Here is a 27,325-nt window from a genome sequence, read left to right on the forward strand (position 1 = left end):
GCACTGTTTTCTTGTGGCTCTATTTTCTTCCTTCCTTCCTTCCTTCCTTCCTTCCTTCCTTCCTTCCTTCCTTCCTTCCTTCCTTCCTTCCTTCCTTCCTTCCTTCCTTCTCCCATCTATCTCCTTACTTTCTTCCCAGACCCCTCCCTCCTTCCTTCCTTCTTTCCTCCTTCCCTCTTCTTTCCTCGCTTTCCTTTTTATCTTTCCTTCCTCTCCCTCTCTCCCTCCCTCCCTTCCTTCCTCTTTCTGTCTCTCCTTCCTTCCTTCCTTCCTCCCTCCATTCCTCCTTCCTCCCCTCCTCTCCCCTCCCTCCCTCCCTCCCTCCCTCCCTCCCTTCTTTCTTTCTTTCTTTCTTTCTTTCTTTCTTTCTTTCTTTCTTTCTTTCTTTCTTTCTTTCTTTCTTTCTTTCTTTCTTTCTTTCTTTCTTTCTCCTGGAGTTGAATTCAGATGAACTATCACTGGGGAGAAGCAAACAACTAGAAAAGTTTCTGGAAGTTGGTGTGATTCTACACAGACACACACACACACACACAACTTCCATTTCATCTCCCAGAATAGAAGGCAGTAACTTTAGAACAGAGGAAAGTGCCTTATTTTTAGTGAGGAATTAACCCCTCTAGTTCAGCGTTGCCTGCAACATCAGCCCTGCAAGGTAGACCAGACTAGGAAACCAGTGCCATATTGGCCAGGGCTACTTTTACTATAACAGGGGTAATAACAGAATCTTGCAACCTGAATGTGCTTCCCCCTCCCTCCCTTTATCTTCATGTGAACTAGGGAGGGGCGTGTCTGAGGCATTTTCCCGCATTACTTTCTTGGCCTGAGCTCAAGCCCCTCTTATCTGACCATTGCCTTGGTAACATCTTCACCTCCTGCCCTTCCAGCCGTTCCCTCTTCCCTCTGCAGAAGGGAAGCTGGTTTTGCCCAACAGGGTAGGTTATATAAATGGAATTGAGTGTGCTGTCCTTCAGCATCTTAATTTATTGACATCATTTGCAAACCACCCCAGCTGCAAAACTTTTGTAGGAGCCCAGCCACTGTTGCACGAACCAGCCCAGCCTGTTAAACTCTCCTATCTTCCCTTCCTCTTGGCCGATGATGCGAACATGATCATTAGCTTTTGTCAAACCCGGCTTAGAGTTAAACGTGCTGTATGAACAAACAGCACCTCTCCACGTTTTTAGAACATGAAAGCACTAAGAATTTGGCTGGGTTAAACCGAGGCTCGTTTAAGGGCAGGGCAGGGAATCTAATCAAATTCAAATCACAGGAACCCAAGAAGGGCACAGACAGCAGAAAGAAAAGATAAATAATTGGGTGGGCTTCTCCGCTGTTGAAAATGCTCATCAGCCCTCTGCTATGTTTTACAGACAACAGGAGAGTTAGTGAAAGGCATTAGCCCATCTTTCTTTTGTGTGTATTTGTGGGTGTGTGGGTGTGTGTGAAAAAAATGGACCCACTTGAAACAGTGCCTTCTCCTCCTTAACATTCTTCCCTTCTGCGAGGTCCAGAAACTGCATCCTATATTCTGTGCATGGAACATCCATCGTGGTCATTTTGTTAATTTCTCGACCCCCACCCCACCCTGCCCCACGTGAACCGGTTTCTGTTCTCTTCCCCTTTAGATTATTATTAATTCTATTTTATTCTATTTATTGTTGTTGTTGTTGTTACTATTATTATTATTATTATTATTATTATTATTATTATTATTCTGCCAGGGCTGTGATGTGCCAATGTTAGATAACCACATTGGTTCACATCAGCTAGAAACAGAGTATGCAGCATTTTAAAAGTGGGTTTCCCCTTACCCCTCACCTCTCTGTCTCTCCCTCGTCCCCTCTCGCTTTACCCTGATCCTCGTGGGCATTTGCTAGTGGCCCATTTAATAACTTCCAGTGCTGTACACCTTCTTTCCCCCGTCTGTCTCTCTCTCTCTCTCTTCCTCTTCTTTCTTTTTCTCTCCTCTTGTTCTCCTCCTTTTTTGCATGACGTTTGTGATTCTGAGAGCTGCATCAATCAATGGAATCATGTCAGATCTTTCCAAGAAGCTTTGTTAGGGTGTATATACCCCAAAACCACAAAAATTTGATTAGAGTTTCTCATCTTTTTTTTTTCCTCTCCCATATGCAGCCTTCTTGTCCCAGCTTCTCACCCACTTTGGGGGAGGGGGTGGGGAGGGAGAGAGGGCTTGCCCCCTTTATATGCATTCCCTTCAAATTTTGGACTAAATTTGGGGCACCTCGAAAGAGCGAGTCCCTTTCCCCACCGGCTCGCCTTGACTTTTTCACCTGCAAGCATTTAAGAAAAGTAGTTCTCTTCATCTTCGGAGCTCTTTGCTGTAAGCGTGATTACAGGTAGTCCTTGTTTAGTGACTGCCTTGTTTAGCGACCATTTGCAGTTACAACAGCGATGAAAAAGTAATTTTATGAGCCATCCTCACATTTATGACCTTTGCAGGTCTGTAAAGCGAAGGAGAGCTGAAGGAAGATCATAAGCACAGGTGCAGTTTCACTTAGTGACTAAGTTGCCGGTCCCAATTGTGGTTGCTAAACGAGGACTACCAGTAGAAAGAAGCAAGGGTCTTAGCCCATTTTGCTCCACTTTTGCATCTGGGCAAAAAAAAAAAGAACAAGCTATTCTGGCCGTGAGAGACTATAATCTCCAAGAAGGATTGCGTGTCCAGATGTGAAATACAGCTGCTTTTTTCATCCCTTCCCAAATAACGGCAGTCTGGTTTCTGAACATTTGGTTCCTGAAATCCTGTCTCCCAATTATTAAATATATGTGAATTTCTGAAAACGAAACAAAGCCACTCTCCCTCTCCTGCCATATTTTGATTTGGGGGGCCTTGGAGGAGCCCCCATTGCTTAGCAAGGTTTTTTCCTCTCCCCCAAACCAGGTTCCAGATTTTAAAGGGAATGCAGGGAAGGGCGACAGGAGCCTCAATCCCACTCTTGTCTTCCAAGTTGATAGCCCTGGCCTCGGGGTTGGGGAGACGGGGAGCTGTCTCCCACTCACGCAAAGACGTACAAGGGAGCCCCGTCTGGAAGCGCTCTGCTCTCTCTTTGTCTTTTTCCAAAGATGAGAAATTGCTAATAAATTTTTGTGTATATATTTGTGCTGTGATGATGGGTCTAAAATTGATCATTGGAACCCTGTTGCTATGAAATATTGCTTTTATGTCTATATTCTATATATTGTTTGTGAAAGTAATTATTTTGAAGTTCTGTTTCCCCCCCCCCCTTTATTGATTGATTATTATTTTTTTTGGTATTCCAGTAATTTTTAATTTCAGCCTTTTTTGTTTTTAAATGAAGGAACTACATGTAATTAAACCCCCACCTGTATTTAAATTCTCTTCTGCTCTTTTTCCCTTCCCCCCTTATCTTTCTTTTTCCTTCTCTCTTTTTCCTCCTCCTCTTCTCCTTTGCTTTTTTCTTTTTTGTTTCGTTTTTGTTTTGTTACCGCTGTGCATTTTGTCCACAGTTCGCCGCGTGGCTCCCCGCTTCTCCATCCCACCCACCAGCCACGAGATCATGCCGGGGGGTAACGTGAACATAACGTGTGTGGCCGTGGGTTCCCCTATGCCATACGTTAAATGGATGCAGGGGGCAGAAGACTTGACCCCTGAAGACGACATGCCCGTCGGGCGGAACGTTCTTGAGCTGACCGATGTGAAAGATTCGGCAAACTACACGTGCGTCGCCATGTCTAGTCTGGGTGTCATAGAAGCAGTGGCCCAAATCACTGTCAAATGTAAGTTTGCGCCATTCCTTGGGCTCCCACCGGCTTCCTTGGTTCTGGTGATCATCAGTCGTGACTCCTCCCAATGGTGGGGCTTTGCTTGAGCTATGCAGGTAGTCCTTGCTTAACAACCATTCGTTCAGTGATGGTTCGGACTTTGGACAGTGCTGAAAAAAACGACTTGTGACCGGTCCTCACACTTACCATCGCCATGTCCCCGTGGTCATGCGATCACGATTTGGGTGCTTGGCAACCCACTCGCATTTATGTCCACCTCAGCGTCATGTAATCACGTGATTGCCATTTTCGACCTTCCCAGACGGCTTCTGGCAAGCAAAATCAGTGGGGAACCACATGAGTCGCTTAACGACCACGTGGTTCGCTTAATGCTGTGGTGACTTGTTTAATGACTGCTGCAAAAAAGGTCATAAAATAGGGTCAGATTTGCTTATGACCGCTTCACTTAGCAACCAAAATTCTGGTTCCAATTGTGGTCATTAAGCAGGGACTACCTGTAGCACCTTTCCACCCCATGACAGCTTCCAGCCCTGCAACAGACTACTGGGGGCTTCATTGGAGAAGGCTGTCTGCAGACCCTAGAAAGCTGGCCTCAGTTTTCTGGCTAAGTTTTGAACAAGGAGTCTTCTCAGGCAAAGAGGATGTTGGTTAAGTGAGCAGATCTCTCCCTAACCTGGATTCCCATGCCACGTTTGCATGGCCAGCATTTTCTTTCTGTTTTGTCTGCTTTGCTCCATCCTGTACTTCTATTGGTCTGCAGAACTAAAATTGAATGCCTTGGATTGCAGAAGTAGGAAGCCCTACTTTTATTTACTTTAGGATTCGGGGATAGACAATCTAATGCCCCCCAAATGTTTTGGACGGCAACGTTGCCCTGGGCTATGTTGACTGGAGCTCATGGAAGTTCTAGTCCAAAATATCTGGTATGCATCGGATGGTCTGGCTCTGCATTCCCCTGGGGAATTGTGACTTTGGGCTAACTCTGCCACCAGGCTCCTCCATAGGGGAAAGAGGGGGAGCTGTGCACAAGATGTTCAGATTGGTGCATGGAGTAACATCAGCCTGTGCATGTGCTTCAGATTGCCCTCAAATGCTTCTTAGGGGCTGCATGGTTCCGAAGACACCAGGCTGTTTGGAAAAAGGTCCAGATGCAACCTGAGCATGTCTCATTTGCTTTGTGAATTCATGTCATCAAGAAGCATGCACGTGCTCCGTGTGTTTTTGCAGGGGCTCATGGCCAATTTGGGGGGGAGGGGCTTCTCCAGGCATGCCACTGTGGGGCGGTCTTTTATTTATCGATAAGAACACACGGAGCATTTGGCAGTGTAAAACGGCAATGGGCATTTGCACTGCCCTGACACAGTTTGGTTTCATTCGTGGGTTGACTTGAAGGAAACAAGAGGTAATATGATATCTGGGAATGATAAGGAGATAAACAAGGGGAATGTGGGATCAGTTCGAAGGCCAAGATAATCCAGCATTACTCAATAGCCAATGTAGAACATCACAGACGCATGCAAGACGTTTGAAAGCACAGAGGGTTGCCCCAGACGCAAGGGGCAGCAAGAACAAAGGAATAAAACCTACATGTAGTCCTCGACTTACAACTATAATAGGGACCAGAAAATTAGTTGTTAAGCAGTGCGGTTGTTAAGTGAGCTGTCACATGACCACCCCCAATTTTATGACTTTTTTGCAGTGGTCGTTAAGCAAATCACATGGTTCCCCATTGATTTTGCTTGTCAGAGGCCAGCTGGGAAGGTCCCAAATGGTGATCATATCGCTCTGGGATGCTTCAACTGTTGTAAATACATGTCGGTTGCCAAGCGCCTGAATTTTGATCACACGACTGAGGGGACGATGCGACGGTCGTAAGTGCAAGGACTGGCCGTACGTCACTTTTTTCAGTACCATCGTAACTTTGAACGGTCACTGAACAAAAGGTCGTAAGTTGAGGACTACCTGTATAGGCATAGGAAATCTATAGACCTCTGCAATGGGGTGCAAAGTTGAAGGAAGGGGACAGAGTCAGTTAAGGCTCCAGAAATCTCTGGACATAATGGGTCTTGAAGAATAAAGATGGCAGTCACATGGAGGGATGGTTCCTTTGAAAACATGACTTCAGCATGATGGAAGGAAGGCATTCTGACACCATCGCTTAGTCCAGATGATTAACTTTTGACTGTTCTTGAAGGCCTTCTTCCAACCCTCTTTAATAGAAGGCAAAGGAAATCATTTCAGGCCTCCAGATCAGGGAAAAGACTCCTTAATGGCCCAAGTCCCTGGAAAGTTGCTATCCAACCTCTCCTCAACCTGATGCCTTCCAGATGCTTTCAACTTCAACTCCCATCAACCTTCCACCATTATCTGGAAGGCGCCAGGCTGGAGAAGAGGAGATGGGCCTGGCCTGGGTATAAGACTCGCAGAGCGCATCTTACTGAGATGATCAGAACCTTGAGGCTGGCATGAGACCAGAGAGACATGAGCTAAGCATGTGCCCCAATTTCGACCATTTGTGCTGTTTTCTAGCAATTCCCCACACATCTCCTGCGTTGGTTGGGTGGGTCCCCCCGGGTGGGTCCTCCCCCCCGCCCCCACCCCCGGTTTCTGGGTGCTTGTGGTTCTTCTAGTGCAGAGTCAGCCTTGGCTGGATTTGAGGCCTCTTTTTCACCAGGCTGTTTCCAACCACATGTTTAAGGGGGATCATAAAGTGTGCCTAAGCAGGCTGGGAATAAGCAGGCTGCCACCTACACCACAGGTCGGGTCCTCTAACTTGCCAATTGGGTGAAACGTCGAACGTACAGGGAGACGTGGTTGTGTTTTGTTTTTCAGTCAATTCTTCCCGTTTTCTCAGCCTTTCCCAAAGCTCCAGGGACTCCGATTGTCACCGAGACCACGGCGACCAGCATCACCATTACCTGGGACTCCGGGAATCCCGACCCCGTCTCCTACTACGTGATCGAGTACAAGTCGAAGAGCCAGGATGGGCCCTACCAAATCAAGGAGGATATCACCACCACCCGCTACAGCATTGGGGGGCTCAGTCCCAACTCGGAGTATGAGATCTGGGTGTCGGCGGTGAACACCATTGGGCAGGGCCCTCACAGCGATTCCGTTGTGACGCGCACGGGGGAGCAGGCGCCTGCCAGCGCCCCCCGAAACGTTCAGGGCCGGATGTTGAGCGCCTCGACCATGATCATCCAGTGGGAGGAGCCGGTGGAACCCAACGGCCAGATCCGTGGGTACAGGGTGTATTACACCATGGAGCCGGACCAGCCAGTCAGCAACTGGCAGAAACACAACGTGGACGATAGCCTCTTGACCACCGTCGGTAGCCTCCTGGAGCACGAGACCTACACCGTGCGAGTCCTTGCGTTCACGTCCGTGGGGGACGGCCCGCTCTCAGATCCCATCCAAGTGAAGACCCAACAAGGAGGTGAGCCTTTCTGATTACGGGGTGCAGGGCTCCGTTTGGTCCCGCCAAAGCCCTTCGGAGCCACGTCAGTGCTTGACAACCAAACAGGACTTTTAACATGGCAGAGGGAGAAATCCTTCCAAAGATAGCAAGTGAACAACCGCACGGTGCCCAGTCAGTTTAATGTGTGCATTAAATTAAATTGAACCCAGTCTAGTTTTTGCCCAGTCCTGACCATCTTTCAGGGGCTGGGCCTTGCTTATTTCTTAGGGTGCTCCCCGCCCCATCCGTCCCTTGTTCGAAGGCTACCCACAGATCAGTTGTGCATCTCTGGTGCAAGCAAGACACACTGGCCTTGGATGCTGGCTAGATTTCTGCAGACCAGCCTACAGGGAAGCAGGCCGTTAGAGCAGTGTTCCTCAACCTTGGCAACTCTAAGCTGTGTGGACTTCAACTCCCAGAATTCCCCAGCCAGCCATGGGAGTTGAAGTCCACACATCTTAGAGTTGCCAAGGTTGAGGAACACTGTGTTAAAGGATCTGCAGGCTTAGAGAGTTACTGAGCTACCAACAGGAAGGAATATTTGATTCTGTAGTACTAAGGGAGAATCATTTCTGTTGTTTTCCAAGAGATATGAAGAACACGCTTGCTTTTCTCTAGTCAAGAATCTTTAATTTCCTCCTTCAGTGCAACAGTTGCTAAAGGCAGGGCAAATGTGACGGTTGAACCCTGGGTCTGGAGGTGTGGCTTCAGCCACATCTCAACTGTATAAATAGATTTCAGAGAAAACCAAAATACATTTTTCTGCATGGAATACCCTGAACTGGGGAGTCAGTGAATTTGAAAGTGGACCCTCCATGAAACAGACCCAAGGTCAATTATTTCTCCTCTTTCCAAAGACACACATTTGCACACACGCCCAGGAAAATTCTTGGACTCTGACAGTCCTAAAATGGGAAAACAATTACGACTTTGGGGTTAATCAAACATGGGATAGGTCTTTTTCACTGAACAGGAATAGTATCCTATAGTCGTGGTGATAAATATTATTTTCATGGAAAACAGTTACCACTTTTGCGAGCAAACTGGGCTATTCAGGAAGGCTTGGTTGATGGGGAGAGATGATCACCAGATGCATGATTGTTAACAAAGTACAATGAAATGTTTAGGTTCTACTCTCTTTGGGTGTATTTTATTCCTTGCACTGATTTCATGCCTGGTCCTGTTGGTGCACAAGACAGCGTCCTTCAAAATTAAAGGGGTTATCAATTTCATAAATTAATATATAAATACTGCCCACCCACCCCCAATATCCTTCTTTCATTGCAGCAGGAAGGCTAAGGACTTTAATCACATGGTTAAGGCTACCATCTTGACTTTTTTGCCCCCCGCCCCCCAGAGAATGCTCTGTATTTGGGAGAGAAGGAAGTTCGACTTTACTACAGGGTTAAATGGAATGAACCTGGAGAATCAAAAACCTGGAGGCGAAAAGGGGGAAAGAGAATCAATAAAGTATTCCAGGATATGAGGGCTTCCAATGGGAATGGCGTTCTGAGTGGCTGTGTGCCTGCTGTTTTTGCGGGTGGAGCAGACAGTGTGGCGGCTTTTTTCGGGCTCTGGCAGGCTTTCCTGAAGCCCAGAACTGTTCTCCGGATCAAGGAGAATACTTGGAATCATCCCAGTTGTCCTCCGGAACGGTGGCTTGCAGCCAGGAAATCGCAAACAGCATTTTGCGGTCAACGGTAAGAGCTTCTGGGAGGCAGAGACGTCACCATGTCCAAGCTGTGCTGTAGCCTTAAATGGACACCAAGAACGGCCACCCCATTTCTAAATCACCAATTTGTTTTTTTTTTAAGTATACGTACCTCAAGAGAGGCTTTCTACAGCGAGAAGCTGCTTCTCTTGGTTGTTGTTGTTTATTCGTCCAGTCGCTTCCGACTCTTCGTGACTTCATGGACCAGCCCACGCCAGAGCTGCCTGTCGGTCGTCACCACCCCCAGCTCCCCCAGGGACGAGTCCGTCCCCTCTAGAATATCATCCGTCCACCTTGCCCCTGGTCGGCCCCTCTTCCTTTTGCCCTCCATTCTCCCCAGCATCAGCATCTTCTCCAGGGTGTCCTGTCTTCTCATTGTGTGGCCAAAGTATTTCAGTTTGGCCTTTAATATCATTCCCTCCAGTGAGCAGTCTGGCTTTATTTCCTGGAGGATGGACTGGTTTGATCTTCTTGCAGTCCGAGGCACTCTCAGGATTTTCCTCCAACACCACCGTTCAAAAACATCTCTTGGTGCTTAACGTTATTTTGGGGATTACTTTTTAAACTTCTTTCAAGTTTTGGATTTCGTTTTCCTTCCAAAGGAAATTTCAAAGATTGAGTAAATAATTGTCTTGCTGTTATTATTTTTGTGTGTAAATCTAAAACCTTTTTCTTCTCTTGTTTCTGCACTTTTTAAGGTTTTTTTCCTTTTTTTTTTCCTTTTTTGTTTTTATTGTAGTTTTTATTCTTTCCTTGCAACTTAATAAAATTTACTATTAAAAAAAATCAGGTATTCTGGGATATGATTTCGTTTGTCTGGAACAGGAGCACTTCACACTGCAACCTTTTATTGCAGGCCCAACTCACACGTGTGATTTCTGAATTTTCCCCATTCCCTCTTTCATAAATGTCTCTATGCTGGTCTATGTTGTGCCTCGTGCAGGGCTGCACTTTATTTAAAAATCTAACAAAAATGTTTTGAAGAAGGATGGGTCTTTTTCAAAAAGCACCAATAGTGGTTAATAGTGTTAAGAAGAAATATAAAAGCTGAATGCCATAGGAATAGAATAATTAAGAAGAATGTGGCCAGGCAAGAAGAGATGGTGTCAAGAACGAATGGAAGATGAATGAAGCTGGCTTGAATGTGACGGGGATCGACCAGTATGAAACCAGCACATGGTCAAGGGCTGAACTCTGCAACATAGATCTGAAGGAAGAGTGAATGGGTCAAGAGGAAGGGGAGGACTGAGACAGGTGTGATTGGATGGAATTGATGAGAGGCTGGAAAGAAAGTGTTAAGAAGAAATATAAAAGCTGAATGCCATAGGAATAGCATAATTAAGAAGAATGTGGTCAGGCAAGAAGAGATGGTGTCAAGAACGAATGGAAGATGAATGAAGCTGGCTTGAATGTGACGGGGATCGACCAGTATGAAACCAGCACATGGTCAAGGGCTGAACTCTGCAACATAGATCTGAAGGAAGAGTGAATGGGTCAAGAGGAAGGGGAGGACTGAGACAGGTGTGATTGGATGGAATTGATGAGAGGCTGGAAAGAAAGTGTTAAGAAGAAAAGGCAATGCGTGAGCCTTGGATGGATGTGGGGGAAGCAAGGATGGTTGTCAAGGAGAGAAAGGAGGAGGGAGGTAGCAAATGGGGTTGAGGTAAACTGGATTCAGCTGCATTTCCTCTTCTTTGCTCCTACCTCCTCCCTCCAATTTCTTTTCCCTACTACTTCTCACTTCTTTTCTGCGCTCTGCGCCGCACGGCTTGTCCCGAAAGGAAATAGCATGATAGGTATGTATATTTGTACATAGTACAGGTAGTCCTCACTTAACGACCACAATTGGGACCAGAATTTCACTTGCTAAGCAAAGTGGTCATTAAGCGAATCTGACCCGATTTTACGACTTTTTTTGCAGTGGTAGTTAAGCAAATCACCATGGTCATTAAGTGAACCACATGGTCATTAAGCGAATCATGGTTCCCCATTGATTTTGCTTGCCAGAAGCTGGCCGAGAAGGTCGAAAAGGCCGATCACGGGATGCTGCGATGGTCATAAATGTGAACCAGTTGCCAAGTGCCCAAATCAAGATCACGTGACTGTGGGGACACTGCAAAGGTCTTAAGTGTGAGGACCAGTCATGAATTGTTTTTTCAGCACTGTCATAAGTCCGAGCCCTGACTAAAGGAATGGTTGTTAAGCGAGGACTACTTGTATGTCCAGTTGTCTTCTTTCTCCCCCTCACCCATTCTTACTTACAACCTTTCTGCATCCCCACCCCTCACCCACTTTACCTTCACCAGTTCCTGGGCAACCGATGAATTTCCGAGCAGAGGCTAAGAGCGAGAGCACCATCTTGCTGACCTGGAGCCTTCCACGCCAGGACATCATCCTGAAATACGAACTCCTTTACAAGGAAGTCAGCAACAAACCAGGAAACCCTGAGGTACGTCTGATCCAGATGACTTGCCGGGAATGGGCGTCCGTGGCAGGGAATCGGGAGTGACGATGCCCGTTCATACCTCTGTCCTTTGTTTCTGTTGCTTGTTTGCACTGCCGGCACTCACACCCCCTGCCCGTCTGCAGTTCTTGAAGACTTTTGACCCAGCCATCTCCTTCCTGGTGAAAGAACTGAACCCCAACACAGAATACGTCTTCCAGTTGGCGGCTCGCTCAAATTTGGGCCTTGGGGCCCCGACATCGGAGGTCAGGGAGCGCACGCTGCAGTCTAGTAGGTGTCATTTTCCTTTCCCGGCATTCTCTGAAGGGATCCCGGTCAGGCAGGAGACACAACGGTGATGGTCTCTGTGAGCAAGAGAGAGGAGGGAGGGAAAGTCTCCACGTGGCTGGGCCTGGTGTATCAGGGGGCACAGGGCAAATGTTCTTGGGCTCTGTGTGTCTTGGGGGTGCACCGTGGGCTGGAACGGTGAGGAGGAACCACCAGCTGTTTGCCTGTCGGCTCTCTCTTAAGGCTGCCCCCTTCCTTAACATGACAACCTGTCTCTTCCTTGGTGAGAAAGGGTCAATTGAAAGTTGGGGATGGCTTGGAGCAGGTGAACCTCCTGCCCCAGAGGGCGCAGGTTGGCGAGCAGCAAATGCTCCAGCTCAGGGTTGGATGGGAATGGGGGGTGGGGTGGGGTGCAGGGGAAACACATCAAGGGATATGGATGACCACACTGCTGTATTTTTGAGAGAGACCCTTCCCCCTTGCTCTTCCCTCCTCCCTTCCCCATAACTCACTGTCACAAGCATTCACCCCCACCCCCAACAAGTGTGACGGAGGGCACGGGGCACCATCACGCCACCAGGAGCTCTATCCAGTGTTGGTTTTAGTTTAATGGATTGTCTCCCTTCACTGTTGCACCAGGGACAGCACCAATCCTGGCTGGCAATATTATATGGAACTTTGCTTTTAAAAAAAAAAAGAATGAGGTGGTTTTCTTTGTTGTTTTCTCCCTCTTCCTTTCTCTCTTCCTTTTGGTTCTTTCTTTCTTTCTTTCTTTCTTTCTTTCTTTCTTTCTTTCTTTCCGTTCGTTCTTTTTTTTTCCCCAACCGCATGGATGGCTGCGGCTGTTCTTTGTGTTTCTGTCTTCTCTCATCTTTACTGTACTGAACTCGGCCACGGGGTTGGGGTAGCTGTGAGCGGAATGGGGTGGGGGTGGGGGGAGGCCCAAGGGGGGAGATGGGCTTGCCCTCGGACCAGGAGGACAGCTGCCCACCCAAAGGTTATTGATAGCCTCATCTGCCTTTTCTCGTGGTTTCTTTTCCATCCGCTGAGTTTTCTCTTTGGCTGAATGTAGGACTCTATTTTATTTTCTGTCTTCTCCCCACCACTTTTCCCAACATACTCAATTTCTCCCTTCTGTGCAATGTGGGTATAGATTAATTTATATCGCCACCACTTTGGGCTTTGGACTCAGTTCCCCATCAGTCGCCATCAGTGCTGGTTGGAGCTGATGGAGGTTGCAGTCCAAGACATCTGGAGGGGACCCAGATTTGGGAAGGGGGGTCTAAACCTGCAGGCATGATTCTGGTGTGGCATATAACTCAGGACAATGTTCTTGAGGTGAATTTAGTTGGGCTCTGTTAGGGGGCAAAACCGGTCATACCTTGAGCAAGAGGATTAGGATGTCAGTAAGTAAAAGTTGACTTTATGGCATCTCTTCAAAGGGGTGCCCAAAAGGTAAAACAGAAGGATGAAACCAAAATACAAAAGAGGGCGAGAAGAGTTAGGCCCACTTTAGATTTGAAGGGCAAGGATGCTTTGAAACAGGTGAGACAGTCTGCAAGGCCTTATAAAGCGGTTGCATCTTTTCCAGGATCACAGGCCTGTATAGTTTTGCCTTCAAATCCAAACACTGCCCAGACCTCCATGGATGGATGGATGGATGGATGGATGGATGGATGGATGGATGGATGGATGGATGATGGAGAGAGGGAGGGAAGGAAAGAGAGAGGGAGGGAGGGAGGGAGAGAGGAGAGAGATGGATGGATGGATGAGTGGATGGATGGCTGGGTGGTGGTGGTGGTGGTGATGATGATGATGATGATGATGGAGGGAGATGGATGGATGGATGGGTGGGTGGGTGGTGGTGGTGATGATGATGATGATGATGATGGAGGGAGATGGATGGGTGGATGATGATGGAGGGAGATGGATGGAGGGAGGGAGATGGATGGATGGATGGATGGATGATGGAGGGAGATGGATAGATGGACGGATAGGCAGGCAGGCAGATAGATAGATGGGCAGGCGAATGGATGGGTGGGTGGGTGGGTGGGTGGGTAGGTAGATGGATGGATGGATGGTGGAGGGGGATGGAGAGATGGATGACTTGATGATGATGATGATTTATTAAATTTACATGCTACTCGACTCCCAGCTACTCTGGGTGGTTTACAAATTGTTAAAAATTTTGAAGCAAGAAAACAACACAAAACAAAAAAGAGCAACATTGACAGAGCTAATAAACGCAGATGGGAACAAAGCAAAAGAAGAAAGATAGATGCCCTGCCCAGATCTCCCTCTCAGATAGATAGATAGAAAGAATATTTGCAGTGAGCAAGAGGTATAATCTCAAAAAGGGCACGAAAGGAAGAAACAGGGACAAGAACAAAATGAGCCAGCCGAGATACCTTTCCTTAAAGTTGCAGAAGGCTTCCCATTCAAAAAGCTTTGGAGCAGCAGGGCAAGGGAAAGTCCCAATGTTCTTGCGGCTCAAAAGATCCCTTTTTGGGAGTTGAGAATCTCTTTCAGGCTTAAACCAGGGCGTTTCTGAGCTCAGAACATTCTGGGCAAGTTCAAGACATTCTGGGATGCTCCCTTGTGAGACCATAACAGCTATTTCCAAACTCAGAAAACGTGCTTGGAGCTGGAAAGAGGGCAGCGTTTTGCACTCGACCCCTTCTGAATTAGGAACATTTTGAACACTGCTGCAAGCTGGATAGGTTTGTTAAACATTTTACTGAATTTGGATGCTGCTCGATTCCAGCCAACTCTGGAGATTGCCTTTCTCGCTATTGGGTGGAAGAGAGAAAGAATGAAAAGGGAATGAGAGTCAGCAAGATGCTCCAGAGCAGGTTTTCTCAACCTTGGCAACTTTAGGACGTGTGGACTTCAACTCCCAGAATTCCCCAGCCAGCATATGCGTCTTAACATTGCCAAGGTTGAGAAACCCTGCTCTGGAGCATCTTGCATTTGAATTTGAGGCCACTAGCTCTCAGTTGCCCACCTTATTCCCAAGCAGGAGGGGAATGACTCACATTTGACTAAGTATGCGATTGATTGATTGATTATTGGCCTCCTAATGCTGCTCCTCTCCAAATAACCCCAAACAGCATACAGCAGAAATAAAGATCAAAAACTACAGAATAACTAGGGAACAAGATAATAATAAGCTGATCTTAAGCTTATTGTCCCCCCAGAGCTGTCTCTGAAAACCTGGTTTGGGCTTCTCTGCAGCTCACCAGGGAAACTGGGGTCTGCAGATATGGAGGCACGAAATTCTTGCGAGGGCTGCCCCGGGGGGCCTCTGCAGTCCAAGAAGTCAAAATGGTGGCCACCACCTTGCAATCGAAGGCCTGCCAGCACTTAATAGCCCTTCCTGCCTGCCCGGTCACATCTCAGACTTTGCAGAGGCCCAGCCTTTCTGCTCGTGATGCTACCAGACAGGGTGTCAGCCTTCCCAGGTAGACCAGACAGGAAACACGGCCAGATGAGCTAATTCTACTTTATTATAAAGCTATATTAATAGAATCTTGCAAGTCTGAAAGGATAACTCTCCAGCTGTCCCCTTTACAGCCCGAGAAACTAGGGAGGTTCCCTTCTGAGCCTCTTTCTCCTGCAGCTGAGGGCTATGCTGCCTCTTATCTGACCATTCCCTCGGCAGCATCTCTTTGCCCCATTTCTCTATGTCTTTCCCACATACCATTACACAGGGACCCAGTGCTTCCAGGTCAGACAGAATACCAGCATAGATTTCCAGCCAAGCCAAACATCCAGATGTCTCACCTGCTTGCCTCTTAGCTGAGAAGCTAAACAGTCAGACCTGGGTATTGGATGGGAGACCATCAGGAGATTCCATGGCTGTACACAAGACTGGAACATGGAAAAGCTCTCCATAAGGAAGCAAGGACTAGCTCCTGAGCATGCAATAGGAGCGTGTCCACCTACTCTCCAGGAGTTGGGAACTTCTCCAAGGATGCTGGGCACCTTTTGGGGAGAGCGGGGAGGGGAGTTCACCTAGAATCAGGGCCCATTTTTTGCATCCTTCCTGGTTCTAATTACAGTCCCAGAGCAACTTGTCTTACGAGGCCAACTTCCATCCGAATAGCTCCCCCACCTTTTTCAGAGTCTTCTGGTCCATGTGAGATGTTGCCGGTGCTCATTGCTGGTTATTTTCGCGATGGTGTGGGGAGGGGGTTGCCCCCTCTCTCTTGTATGAAGTCGGTGGTGGTGGTAGGGAATGAAATGATGTCCTCTTTGCCGAGGCAATTGCAGGGCGTGTGGATTTGAAGGAAAAATAGGCTGTTGGAAATGACCAGACGCCATTTCGCTTTGTTTTGTTGGTTGTTCTGGATTTGGTGTGGGGACTTTTGGAGGGGGTGTGTGTGGAAAGGACATGGTAGAAATGGGGGTAGAGAGCCGGGAATCTTTTGACTGTGTGTTTGGCTTCCTAAAAGAGAAGGGTCTTTTACCCACCTGCAGCCAACTAGGAAGGGCTGATGGCCTCTCTCAGCTCACATCACTTGATTCCACGTGCCCTGCGGAGGGATGGCGATCCCCACCCGCTCCGTGCTCCCTCCCCCACTGTAGGTTGGTCTTGTAATAAAGCAAAACCAAGAATAACCTAGGTTTAGGCCTGGGGCAAGGGGTCTCCCTCCCTCCTTCCCTTCTCCCATTAAGCTCCTTCCTTCCTTCTTCCCTCTCCCATTACATTTCTTCCTCCCTCCACCCCTCCCTCTTTCCTCATCCATCCATCCATTCCTCCCTCCCTCCCTCCCTCTTTCCTTATCATTCTTCCCTCCCTCCTTCCTTCCTTCCCTCCCTCCCTCCCTCCCTCCTTCCTTCCTTCCTTCCTTCCTTCCTTCCTTCCTTCCTTCCTTCCTTCCTCTTTCTCCATTTCCTCCTTTCCTCTTTCCTTATCTTCCTTCCCTCCCTCCTTCCTGCCTGCCTTCGTCCCTTCCTTCCCTTTCCCCTCCCTCCATCTTTCCTTATCTTCCTTCCTTCCTTCCTCTCTTTCATTTCCTTCCTGCCTGCCTTCCTCCCTTCCTTCCCTTTCCCCTCCCTCCATCTTTCCTTATCCTTCCTTCCCTCCTTCCCTCCTTCCTTCCTTCATCTCTCCCTCCCTCTCTCTTTCTCTCTCTCTCTTTCTGTCTTTCATCAGTTAGCCCAGAGCTCCTTTGCTTCCTGACAGGCAACCTGGGGAAGGGGCTTGGCTGAGTGGTCTCGTAACTCCCTGAAAACCTCTCTTTTCTTTCCTGGCTGGCTGCTGGAGGAAGGACTCCAATTCTTCCCTGATCCTGGCGGCATCCTTCGGCGCTCAGACCTCCCAGTTGGGCAGGCTTCTGTGTCTTTTTTCCCTCCTCCTCCTCCTCCTCCTCCTTCCTTTCTTCATCTCTTTTCTTGTCCCATGCAGCCTTCACTCCATACAGCCACCCCCCCATCCTATCATCCCTGGTGAGTTTCCTCTCCTTCCCTTTCCTTTTCCCCTTCTCCTTCTCCTTCCCCTCCTCTCCTCTCTCTTTCTCCCCCCTCGGCTGGCATGCCTGCCTGATGCACGGGGGCTTTGTCTGGGGGAAAAAAACCCACACGTTTTTCACTGCGAACAACAGTGGGTTTTTCCCCCCTTCTCTTTCTCCTTTCCCCCCTCCGGGCATATCTGCATGAGGTATTTTTCAGCCCATCCAGATTCTCTTCTTTAGGACCCACAAGGATTGCAGATATTCTGGAGGTCGATGGGATGTTTTAAGAGAATCAGAAGCAAGAAGGGGGGAGAAATCTTCTCCATTTGCGTTTAAATCAGACACGGACCCTCGGTGCTTCTTGACCTGAACCTTCTGAGCCAAAAGGCCTTCTGCGCCCTCGTCTGTACTTGGGAGGCAGTTTTGTACTAAGATTACAAGAGGAAAATACCCACAAATAAACAGTAGTTGAAGAAATCATTTCAAAAATGTATTTTATGAAGTGTTTTCAAGCAAACATGCATATATTACAAAAATGCTTCTACTGAGTGCACTTTTTTTTGTTGGAGAGTCGCATGTGAGAATGCAAACAGATACAAAAACCAGACAGAAAGAATGTTGGAAAAATATGAAACTAAATGAAGTTGTCCTTGACAGATTTGCCATTGTACTTTGGTAGCAATCCCACTGCACCCCAAAGGCACCTCTTTTTTCCCCCTCTTCATCCTTTGAATGATCTTTGGATATACAGGTAGTCCTCACTTAACGACCATTGTTTAATGACAGTCCAAAGTTATGACGGCCTTGGAAAAAGTCCTTTATGACCTGTACTTGTACTTACAACCATTGCAAACTGCCACACCACGGTCGTGTGATATCAGTTCAGGCGCTTGGCAGCCGGCTGGCATTTACGACCGGTTGTAGCATCCTGCGGTCAGGTGATTGCGATTTGCAAGCTTTTTTCTGGCAAAAAACGTCCATTGGGGAAGCTGGATTCACTTAACAACCTTCATAAAATGGTCATTAAGATTGGGTCTGGTCATCTGGTACCTCACTTAATGACTGCACTGCTTAACAACCAATTTGCCAGTCCCTATTTTGGTTGTTAAGTGAGGACTATCTGTATTGCTCTTGTTAAATGAAGGCTGATTCTGTTGGTTGGCAGACATGATGCGTCTTCCCAGTTTTGTACCCGTTAGACGTGTGTGGGTTTTTCTGCAAAAAGAGAAAGAAGAAAAAGTGTAAACTTCTTGATAAGTGAAAAATGCCAACCTATTAAACACACACGCACACACAATCTTAATTTTAAAAGAAAAGATGAAGAAATGGCACGTCAGCTGACCTGCAGTACACGTCACTTGTCATCCCCATGTGTGACCTGCTGAAGTTGGAAAGATTTGCTCAGATTGGTGAGGGAGCGGGAGCGGGCCTTGAGGAGGGCACCTTTAGCCAGCACCCACACCCTGCTACCTTCAGGTTGCTGCCCGTTTTCTCATCTCTCACACCAAGTCCAGTCCATCACCCTTTGCTGAGGGAGAAGACAAAGTGCACAGCAGCTTTAGCCCCTTCTTTGTATGCCCTTGGAGAAAGTGGATAGCAACAAGGAGGAGGCAAACTCTCAGGGCCACGAGGATCCACAGCTCAGCAGTGGTCCCTTCCAGCCTCAGCAAACACATGGCATGGCAAACCTAGGAACACCCCATAACTGTGGGTTGCATTGACCCACCATCCAGTCTTATACTGGTAAGGGCCATCATTGGTGAATCCTTGATTGGTAGGATCTATGGTACCCCCTTCAGGAGACATCTCCCAGGCTTGTTCTTCATATCTGGAACCACTTGTATGCAGATATGCCCCTTTCTTTTCCTTCCCTCCAGCGTGTCCTGCCATCACTTCTCTGCTTAGCCTTCTCCCCGATCTGTCCACCCTCCCTGCTTGCAAGTCTCCCTGGTCCCAGTTCCTCCCTGGCTTGGCTGGCTGCCCCATTCTCTCTTCCCTGCATGGCACGTCCTTTCACAGCACTCGCCGCTACTCTGCCAAAGTGGCCCTCCCAAGCATCAAACCCCAAGATTTTTTAAAAAAAAAAATCCATTAAACTAAAGGTAAAGTATTATTTTTTTGATCTTGAAAGAACTTTGCTTTAACTCTTCAAGTACCAAAGACAATAGACTTGGATACCTGGAGAACCTTTAACAGGAGTGTCAGGAAATGGGAGACGGGGGGGTGGAAAAATGAAATAATTTGGCGGGGGGAAAGGACACATTGCCATATCTAACTCATCAAAAAGCAGTGGATTCGACTTCTTTTTGGCTACGTCGTTCCATTTCCCTTTTAATCAACCTTTTCTCTCCTAAACCTTGACCTAGTTAGAATTGCAGGGAAATGGGTAAAGCACGCCAAAGGACAAAGAACTCCATTCCCATGTGGAGCCTTTGACTGTATGAAAACTTTTTTTTTTTAAAAGTAAGTTTTTAGAGTCGTAGGTTTTCTTCTTCTTTTTTAAATAGCCGGTGGCCTGAAGTAGATGTATCCAAAGTCTTTGGTACCTAAAGGGTTAAAAAAAAACCCACCTTACTGCTTCGGTATGAAAGCTCAGTCAGGGGCCATTGTTGAGGCTTGGACAGTCAACTTTTAAAGCGTGTAAAACTGTGCAGAAGGTGAGTACTGGCTGGTCTCAAGCCGATTCGCAAAAACAGCCCAACCTGTTCCCTCTTTCAGAGAACTTAAAATTTCCTGTCCTGATCTACGTCCCCTGTCTTCGGTGGCCTCCGTGAGCAGAGGCAGTGCCCGCCGCTGTGTGGGACACACACACACCCCAGTGCCCGTCCTCACTTGCCCCTTGGTCTAGAAAATGCAGGTGCTGGTGCATGCATGTGCACACACACACAGGCACGCCCGCCTCCCTGAATTCACACAGGTTGGGCTGGATTGTGAAGGAAAGTCCTTGTGGACCTCTCAACAGCAAGGCATGCGTTGGGGTGGCATCTTTGCGCAGACGGTATGGTCCAGAAAAGCCCCACCGGTGGATCTTCTTCCTTTGCCCTCCCCCAGTTTAGCCAGAGGGACAGAGAGCCCCCAGCAAACGCCTCCTTTCTCTCTCGCTGGCCTCTGATGCGTTTCCTCTCTCCCGTCCCATTTGGAAAGGAATGAGCTCTTATCCAACCGGTCCCGAAGTGGAGTTTTTAGAAGGGTGAGTGGACAGACACCCCTCCTGCTGGGGATCAGGCTGGCAAAAGTTGGAATTCTTCATTCTGGGACCAGAACTAGGATTTATTGGGTTTAGGGCTGAATGTTTCCAACTCAGGATCTGGTAGGTCTTACTGCTGTGGATTTCTTGCTTGGGTCAGATGGAGTTCTCTAGTTGGGGATCTAGGTGGGAAGAGACCACTTTTAGCCATTGGGCACAACCTTAAGAATTAAACCCCCCTCCCCAGAGGATGTAAAAGGGCAAGAGACTCGCCCCAAAGGCCCTTCTTGTCTAGCACTGTCCAACAGTGGCCCATTCATTCATTCATTCATTCATTCAAACCATGTTCCTCAAACTCAGCAACTTTAAGACATGTGGACTTCAACTCCCAGAATTCCCCAGCCAGCAGGCTGGGAGTTGAAGTCCACAGGTCTTAAAGTTGCCAAGTGTGAGAAACACTGATTTAAACCATTTCTATGGCTGCCTATCTCACAACAGAGTGGCTGGGGAATTCCGGGAGCTGAAGTCCACACAGCTTAAAGTTGATGAGGTTAAGAAACACTGCTCTAATGAATCCTAGACAAGATCCTTTCCAGCTCCGTGATTCTGTGGTCGTCTGGGGGAAAATATGTTGAACTGCTGATGAGGAATTGAATGATGAATTTTATACCTCAAATTACAAAGGCCCCCTTCATTACATATACCTTCTGCTCGCCCCCCTGCCCCCAAATAGGTAGCTTCTGCATTAAAACAACCGATCCAACTTAAAGTGGATAGGTTTTTGGCACTGTGCTATCAGCTTAGAGGTAAATTTATAACAATTTGATTGTCCTTGATTGGAATAACTGACTCGCCCCAGTTTTGAAGCAGAGGAAAAACTCAAATTTTGGGGACCTATACCAGGCACTGTATTTTTGGTGCTATAGAATATGTATGTATGTATGTATGTAAACAGGCCGACCTCCTCTTTCCTTTTAAAACCTTCCACAATTAAACAGTAAAAAATACAAACCCAGAATAATAAGATCATTGGAAGGTGTATAAATTGGGAACAACAGAATATAGCAAAAAGATCTAAACTAAGCAGAAAGCAGAATTCAGGCAGAACTGACTTTGTAAACCCAAAGCTATGCGAAGCGGGCATGAAAAATTAGGTTTGGTGTATATCATTCTCCCAATACTGTAAAATGAAATATTTTATACATTGAGAACAGACAAAACTGCCCAGAGTCCCCCTTTTGGGGGGGAGATGGGGGGTAATAGAAATTTGAATAATAAATAAAAATAAATAAAACACGGTATTTTTTTCTGGATTCAGGAGAGTTTTGCACCATAAGACCATTCAGAAGGTATCAAAAGAGGAGGATAGATTCTTGGAGGGAAAAAGTTATGACGCTGTTGTGAGCATCATAAAGTTATCTCCAGTGTCAGAGCATGCTCCTGAATGTCAGTTGCTGAATCTGCGCAGGAAAATACACTTACAACCTTTCACAGCCCACTCGTGATCTTCCCCAGTGGGCTTTTGATTAGTCCCTTTCTCTTCAGAATGCTGAAGAGGTAGGCCTTGGCTCTAATCCGGCACAGCTCTTTTGAGGTTATAGCTTTACCTTAACAAGGCCCATTCCAATGTGGGAAAGGATATCGGAGGGCAGCGTGGCCATTGGCTGATCCTCTAAAGAAGCAAGGAACAGACTTTGCGTAAAACACGCCTGAGTTAATTCATAATTTGATATGGATAGGGATGGCCCTGATATGGAGAGCAGAATGACCCTAGAGATGGATAGAAATGGTATCCATAATTTAAATAAAAATAGATAACTCCCCCCCCCCCCCGTTAAGGAAGAAGGTGTGAGTAGGTGCTCTTCATCAGAAATGAGTTAAGGTGTTAACCATCTGACCTTGACTCGATAGAAAACTGTACCGGCATAGCATTTGCAAATGTTGCCGTCCTTATTTACAGAGTACAGGACAGGGGGTTGGTGGGTTTCCCCATTTTGTTATCTTCCCCTTTCACCAAATGTCACCAACCTATGCTAAAACATCCACCGGTCACTCCCCTCGCCGTGGCCTGTAGCTGAAGCTGAGGAGGAAGCGTGTTTTGACGGAAATCTAGGCCAGCAGGTTCGGCCATCAGTCAAAACTCAGCCTGGTTTTGTACAGGTAGTCCTCGCTTACCAACAGCAATTCGGACTAAGCAACATGGTCATGAAGCATGCTGTTGTGTGACTGCGCCAACTTATGACAGCAGTTCCAGGTGCTGTTGTTAGGCAAATCCCGTGCAGCCACAGCATCCCGCAATCACATGATCTGCATTTGTGACCTCCTGCTGGCTTCCCTAATTGACTTTTCTTGTTGGAAGCCGGCAGTGAAGGTTGCACGTGACTGCAGGACGCTGTAATGTGACTGCAAGCCGGTTGCCAAGCTCCAAAAATCACGTGTCCTTGGGGATGCTGCAATGGCCGCAACTACGAGGACATGTCATGAGTCCCCCTCATTCAGCACTGTTGTCACTTCAAACGGTCGCTGAATGAGTGATCCTTCAACAAGGACCACCTGAGCAAGTGCTTTGTGTGAGTCTGCTCAAATTGCTGCTGATAATCATGCTCCTTTTGAAAACGGGTGTCACGCTATCCCAGAAGAGCAACGCACCCGTGCACGAAAGGAACCTATTGGCTGATAGGAGGGTGGCCCCATGGAGGAACTCTTACTGTCGTGCATCATCCTTCTCCTGCCCCTGCTGGTCAGGGTCCTCCAGGTCTCCAAAATGACCAGACTTCCCCACTACCCAGAGCAGAATGACCCTAGAGGACAGTGCCTGGAGGGGACATTCTCACACCAGCTTAAAGTCAGCACTGTGCTGACCTCACCCTTTGGGGTCCCCTAACCGTGGCACCAAGCATTTGGCCTGGAAAGCAGATCAGATTGTGCCCACAGCTTGTTGACGGCATGGGAACTGCTAGGGAGAACTTTAGGCTACCCCTGCTACGGGTTGGGGCTGAAATGGAAGTGGGGAGAAAAGGCTCACCAAGGCTCATTCAGGCCTTTCATGGGGCGGGGGGGAGCCTGGGGTTTTATGGATCTGCTTGGACTGTGGTGCCATAACCACAGCTGGACAGATCTCAGGGTCTTCCTTCATCTTCAGAATGAAACAGACAGCCCTTTGCTTCCTCCAAAAAAAACAGACGTGATCACCTGTTAAAGAAGGAACATTGAACCAAAAGGAGGTTTGGGGAAACACGTGACCTGGATGCAACTAGGAATGTAGCTCAGTTTTCTGCAAAATAAAAAAGGTCTCTGCTGCTCTGTGGCACAGGCAGACCGGCTCGTCCCAGAGACCGCTGTCCTTCAGACAATCTGGAAACACCACCATCTCCGCCCCTTTGAATTTAGCTGGGAAGGAGGTGGAGACCCACCTACTTGACTCAAGCCGGGGGGTTATATCCTTCCTGGGTATAAATATATCCGTACAGGAAGCCAGTGTGCAAGGGATGAGCAGTTTGAACCCCCAACTCTTGTTTGCACCTGTCGGAAAGAAGAGCAGGGGACTCTGCATGCTTTCTCTGCTGAGACCTGTTTTAAGCGGCATTTGGAAGCTGGGGGAGCCGGTGAGGGGCAGCATGGGGTGGCTGTGGGGACAGCCAGTGAGTTAAGACCCGGGTCTAGGGATCCACTCTGAATCTGACCTCCCCCCTGCACAGCCAAGCTTTCGTGAGACAGGCTGATAAAGTTAACCAGGGCAGAAGGTAGGTAAAACAGACTACGTGGACTCTGGAAGGCTTTGCTTGATGAATAACTTGAGGAATTATTATTATTGCTGTTATCGTTATCATCCTTATTTATTATTTATTATGGCTATTCCCCTTCTTTTAATTTTTAATTTCTTTATTTTAAACACCGTGGTTTGGTTTTATCGGTTATTTTCTTTGCTTTCCGAGCTTATCACTTCCTTTCGATTGGCTGTCTCTGTTTTTTTGGGACGGCTAGCCAAGGAATTAACCCTTGGGAATCCTGGGATGTGCCGGTGGGCTGCGGCAAAGTGTTTTAACATGATGGCTCATGAGAGCAGCCTGTTGTTTCAAAGGCACTGGCTATCTCACTCTTAGAATAAGGAAGGGAATAAATCCTCCTTCCCCTGAACACAGCCCCCCCAAAGGAACCAGGTAGTGCAAAGGAATGTTCCTCTGAGCCTCTAAAATTAGAGGAGGAGAATAGGGGCATTTTCACTGCCTGCCCCCCCCCCAACAGCTGTCCCGCTAACCAGGTTTTATCAAGATCTATCAGTTGCAAAGCTAGCCAGGGGATCAGAAGCCTATAAACTAACGTTGGCTAATGCCAAATGAGCTAAGCAGTCTTAAGTCTGGAAAATACTTGGATGGGAGACCACCAGGAAATCCTACCGGATGGGAGACCATCAGGACATCACTGGCAAACCACTTCAGGTTTCTTCTCAGGAAAACTGGGTGGTTTTGTGTCTGGGAAGTCACCTGGAGCTGAACTTGACTCAGGGGAAACTTTAAGCCAGTGTTTCTGAACCTTGGCAATGCTGGCTGGGGAATTCTGGAAGTTGAAGTCTACATAGCTTAAAGTTGCCAAGGTTGAGAAATAACTGCTTTGAGCTGTAATTGTAATGGAAAATACCTACATTTTTAGAATTTGCATCTCAATGCTGTACATGTTTGGCAGGTGTTAGGTGTGTTTTGCTCAGTTGTGCAATCTTTTCTTTGTGTATGATTAGATTCTTAATTTTATTAGAGCCCTTTCTGAGCTCTAAACATGCCTTGAGCCGATGATCCCGGCTCGTCCCAGCTTTTAGCAAAGCCAAAGCCAGTAAAGAAAGCAAAAAAGAATGGTGGATGTCCTTTTTTAATTCCTGTCTCCTTCCTCCTTGTCTTTTCCAACTTATCAATGGCTGTAAAAGACTGAAACATTAAAAGCAGTTTCCGATATTCGAACGCTGAGAAAGCTGCACCATAATTTTCGCTGTTCTCTATGCAGAACGAAGGGCACCGACCCTCAAATTTGCATTTGCTGAAGCAATTGAACAATGTGCACATCTGAACCAAAGGGTTACCTTCCTGGAGATTCAACGGCAGCGAAAACACAGGAGGTGATCGGCATTAACAAGTTGAGCCGTGATCCAAATGGCCTCGTTAATACCAGCTTTCTTTTCATTTCATTTTTTCAGTTTGTCGGTGGTCCTTCCATCAATCAGTCTGAGCAGCCTATAGCACCCAGATTTTTTTAAAAAAATTTTTTGGGAAAGGCCAAAGAAAGAAACAGTCAAATCAAATAAAGGCTTAAATTCCAGCCCAGGTTGCTGGCATGTGAGCCTGTTTTTTTCCTCCCTTGCCTTTGCTATTCATCAACATTTAAGGCAGGTGGATTTTTGAAATGGTTTATTTGTTGTTTGCAGTTCAGGTTTGTTAGATTGGGAGTGTAGCAAATATAACTCCACTCCTAACCCTCTTTTAACCCTCTGGTGAAGAAGGGAAGATTAGGGACTGCATTACTGGGCACAACACCGAGGATATACCTGAATGGGGCAGTTCTTTGAGCAGAAAAGAGGGGCATCAGGTTGGGGAAAGCAGCCGGAGAATGTTCCCTCTGCTCTTGGCCGAAAAGACGTAGAAATGGTTGCGGACTGGCGTGGTTGCAACCATGTTCCCCAGAGCTGCAAACTGGCCGGTGGGGAAGATTCCCATCATTCTCCCTCGGTTGCAGAGAGGGGATCCCGGAAAGAAATGGATCCCGCTCTGCTTCTGGGCCGACTTGGGGAGGAAGCAGATTCGAGGATAAGATTCAGTTGCATGTTGGTGGAATGGCAGAGCAGGCAGCGGGAACAGGATGGAAGGCAGGCAGGATTTGTCTTCTGTAGAAACAGAAGGCGCACACGCCTCTATATCAGGGCTTCTCAACCTTGGCAGCTCTAAGATGTGTGGACTTCAACTCTCAGAATTCCCCAGCCAGAATTCTGGGAGTTGAAGTCCACACATCTTAGAGTTGCCAAGGTTGAGGAACCCTCCTCTATGATCTTCTCGACCTCTTCCTTTCCCTTGTCCACCCGCCAAGTCAGTTACAGGCCAACATATTTGATGGAGAGGTGGTTCCTCAAAGCAGCCCACCCTGTCTGGCCCCCCAGGAGGGCTCCAGATAGCCGTTGCGGGTGCCATCTTGACTTTTTTGACCACCCCCGCACCAGCTACCCCCTCCAACCCTGTGCCTCTTAAGTTGCGTTGCCCGCTTTGCGTTGCAATGTCCCCTTGCCCTCCCCCACCCCCACCCCCCGTTAACTCTTCGTTTGGTTTTGGTTTTCATTTAAAAGAAGCCCGTTTTCTTTTCCTTTCCGAGTTTTACCTTCCTGGACCAAAAGTTTTGGTATGTTTCGTTTTTAGGTTTTTTTGTTATCATTTTTTTCTTTTTTTCTTTTATCTTTCCTATATTTTGTTTTCCCCCCGCCCTCTTCTCCTCCCCCTCTTCCCTGACCCCCCTACCCCTACTGCTACCGTAGAACCGTCTGCCCCCCCTCAAGGCGTAAAATGTGTCAGCACCAGGTCCACGGCCATTCTGGTAAGTTGGCAACCTCCTCCCGTTGAGAGCCAAAACGGTGTCTTGGAAGGCTATAGCGTCCAATATCAAGCCCTGGACCCGGAGGTCACGGAATTGAAAGAGGTGAAGGATATTCCCTCAACGACCACTCAGATCTTCCTGGAAGGCCTGGAGAAGTGGACAGAATATCGCATCACCGTGGTGGCGCATACGATGGTGGGGCCTGGCCCAGAAAGCTCGCCCGTCATTGTCCGCACCGACGAAGATGGTGAGTGCGGTTTCTCCCTGCATCCTCAACTTTTTCTCTTTTTTCAAAAGCGTCTCGCAGCTGCTAAAGGCGAGAGGGACAGGCAGGGGTCTCCCATTTGGGAGCGTGGACAGGTGGGCTGCTGTGCCAGATGTGGTCCCGGGATGAAAGACGAGGCTCGAGAAACTTGCTTTAAGGTCCCGGGGTTGCTTTGCCACAATTCGC

The 27,325-nt window shown here is 47.7% G+C and overlaps 1 protein-coding gene across 1 annotated transcript in view; it reads left to right on the top strand.

Annotated features, from left to right (window-relative positions):
- PTPRS (protein tyrosine phosphatase receptor type S) overlaps positions 1-27,325 on the top strand; it is a 176,250-nt gene that overhangs the window by 80,057 nt on the left and 68,868 nt on the right. Inside the window, exons 7-11 of the mRNA XM_063290915.1 lie at positions 3,490-3,759; positions 6,620-7,201; positions 11,240-11,382; positions 11,523-11,667; positions 26,816-27,121. Of these exons, the coding sequence (XP_063146985.1) occupies positions 3,490-3,759; positions 6,620-7,201; positions 11,240-11,382; positions 11,523-11,667; positions 26,816-27,121 (1,446 nt within the window). The remainder of the gene's footprint in view (positions 1-3,489; positions 3,760-6,619; positions 7,202-11,239; positions 11,383-11,522; positions 11,668-26,815; positions 27,122-27,325) is intronic.

This window comes from Candoia aspera, chromosome 1 (assembly GCF_035149785.1).
Source record: "Candoia aspera isolate rCanAsp1 chromosome 1, rCanAsp1.hap2, whole genome shotgun sequence".
Lineage (NCBI taxonomy): Eukaryota > Metazoa > Chordata > Lepidosauria > Squamata > Boidae > Candoia > Candoia aspera.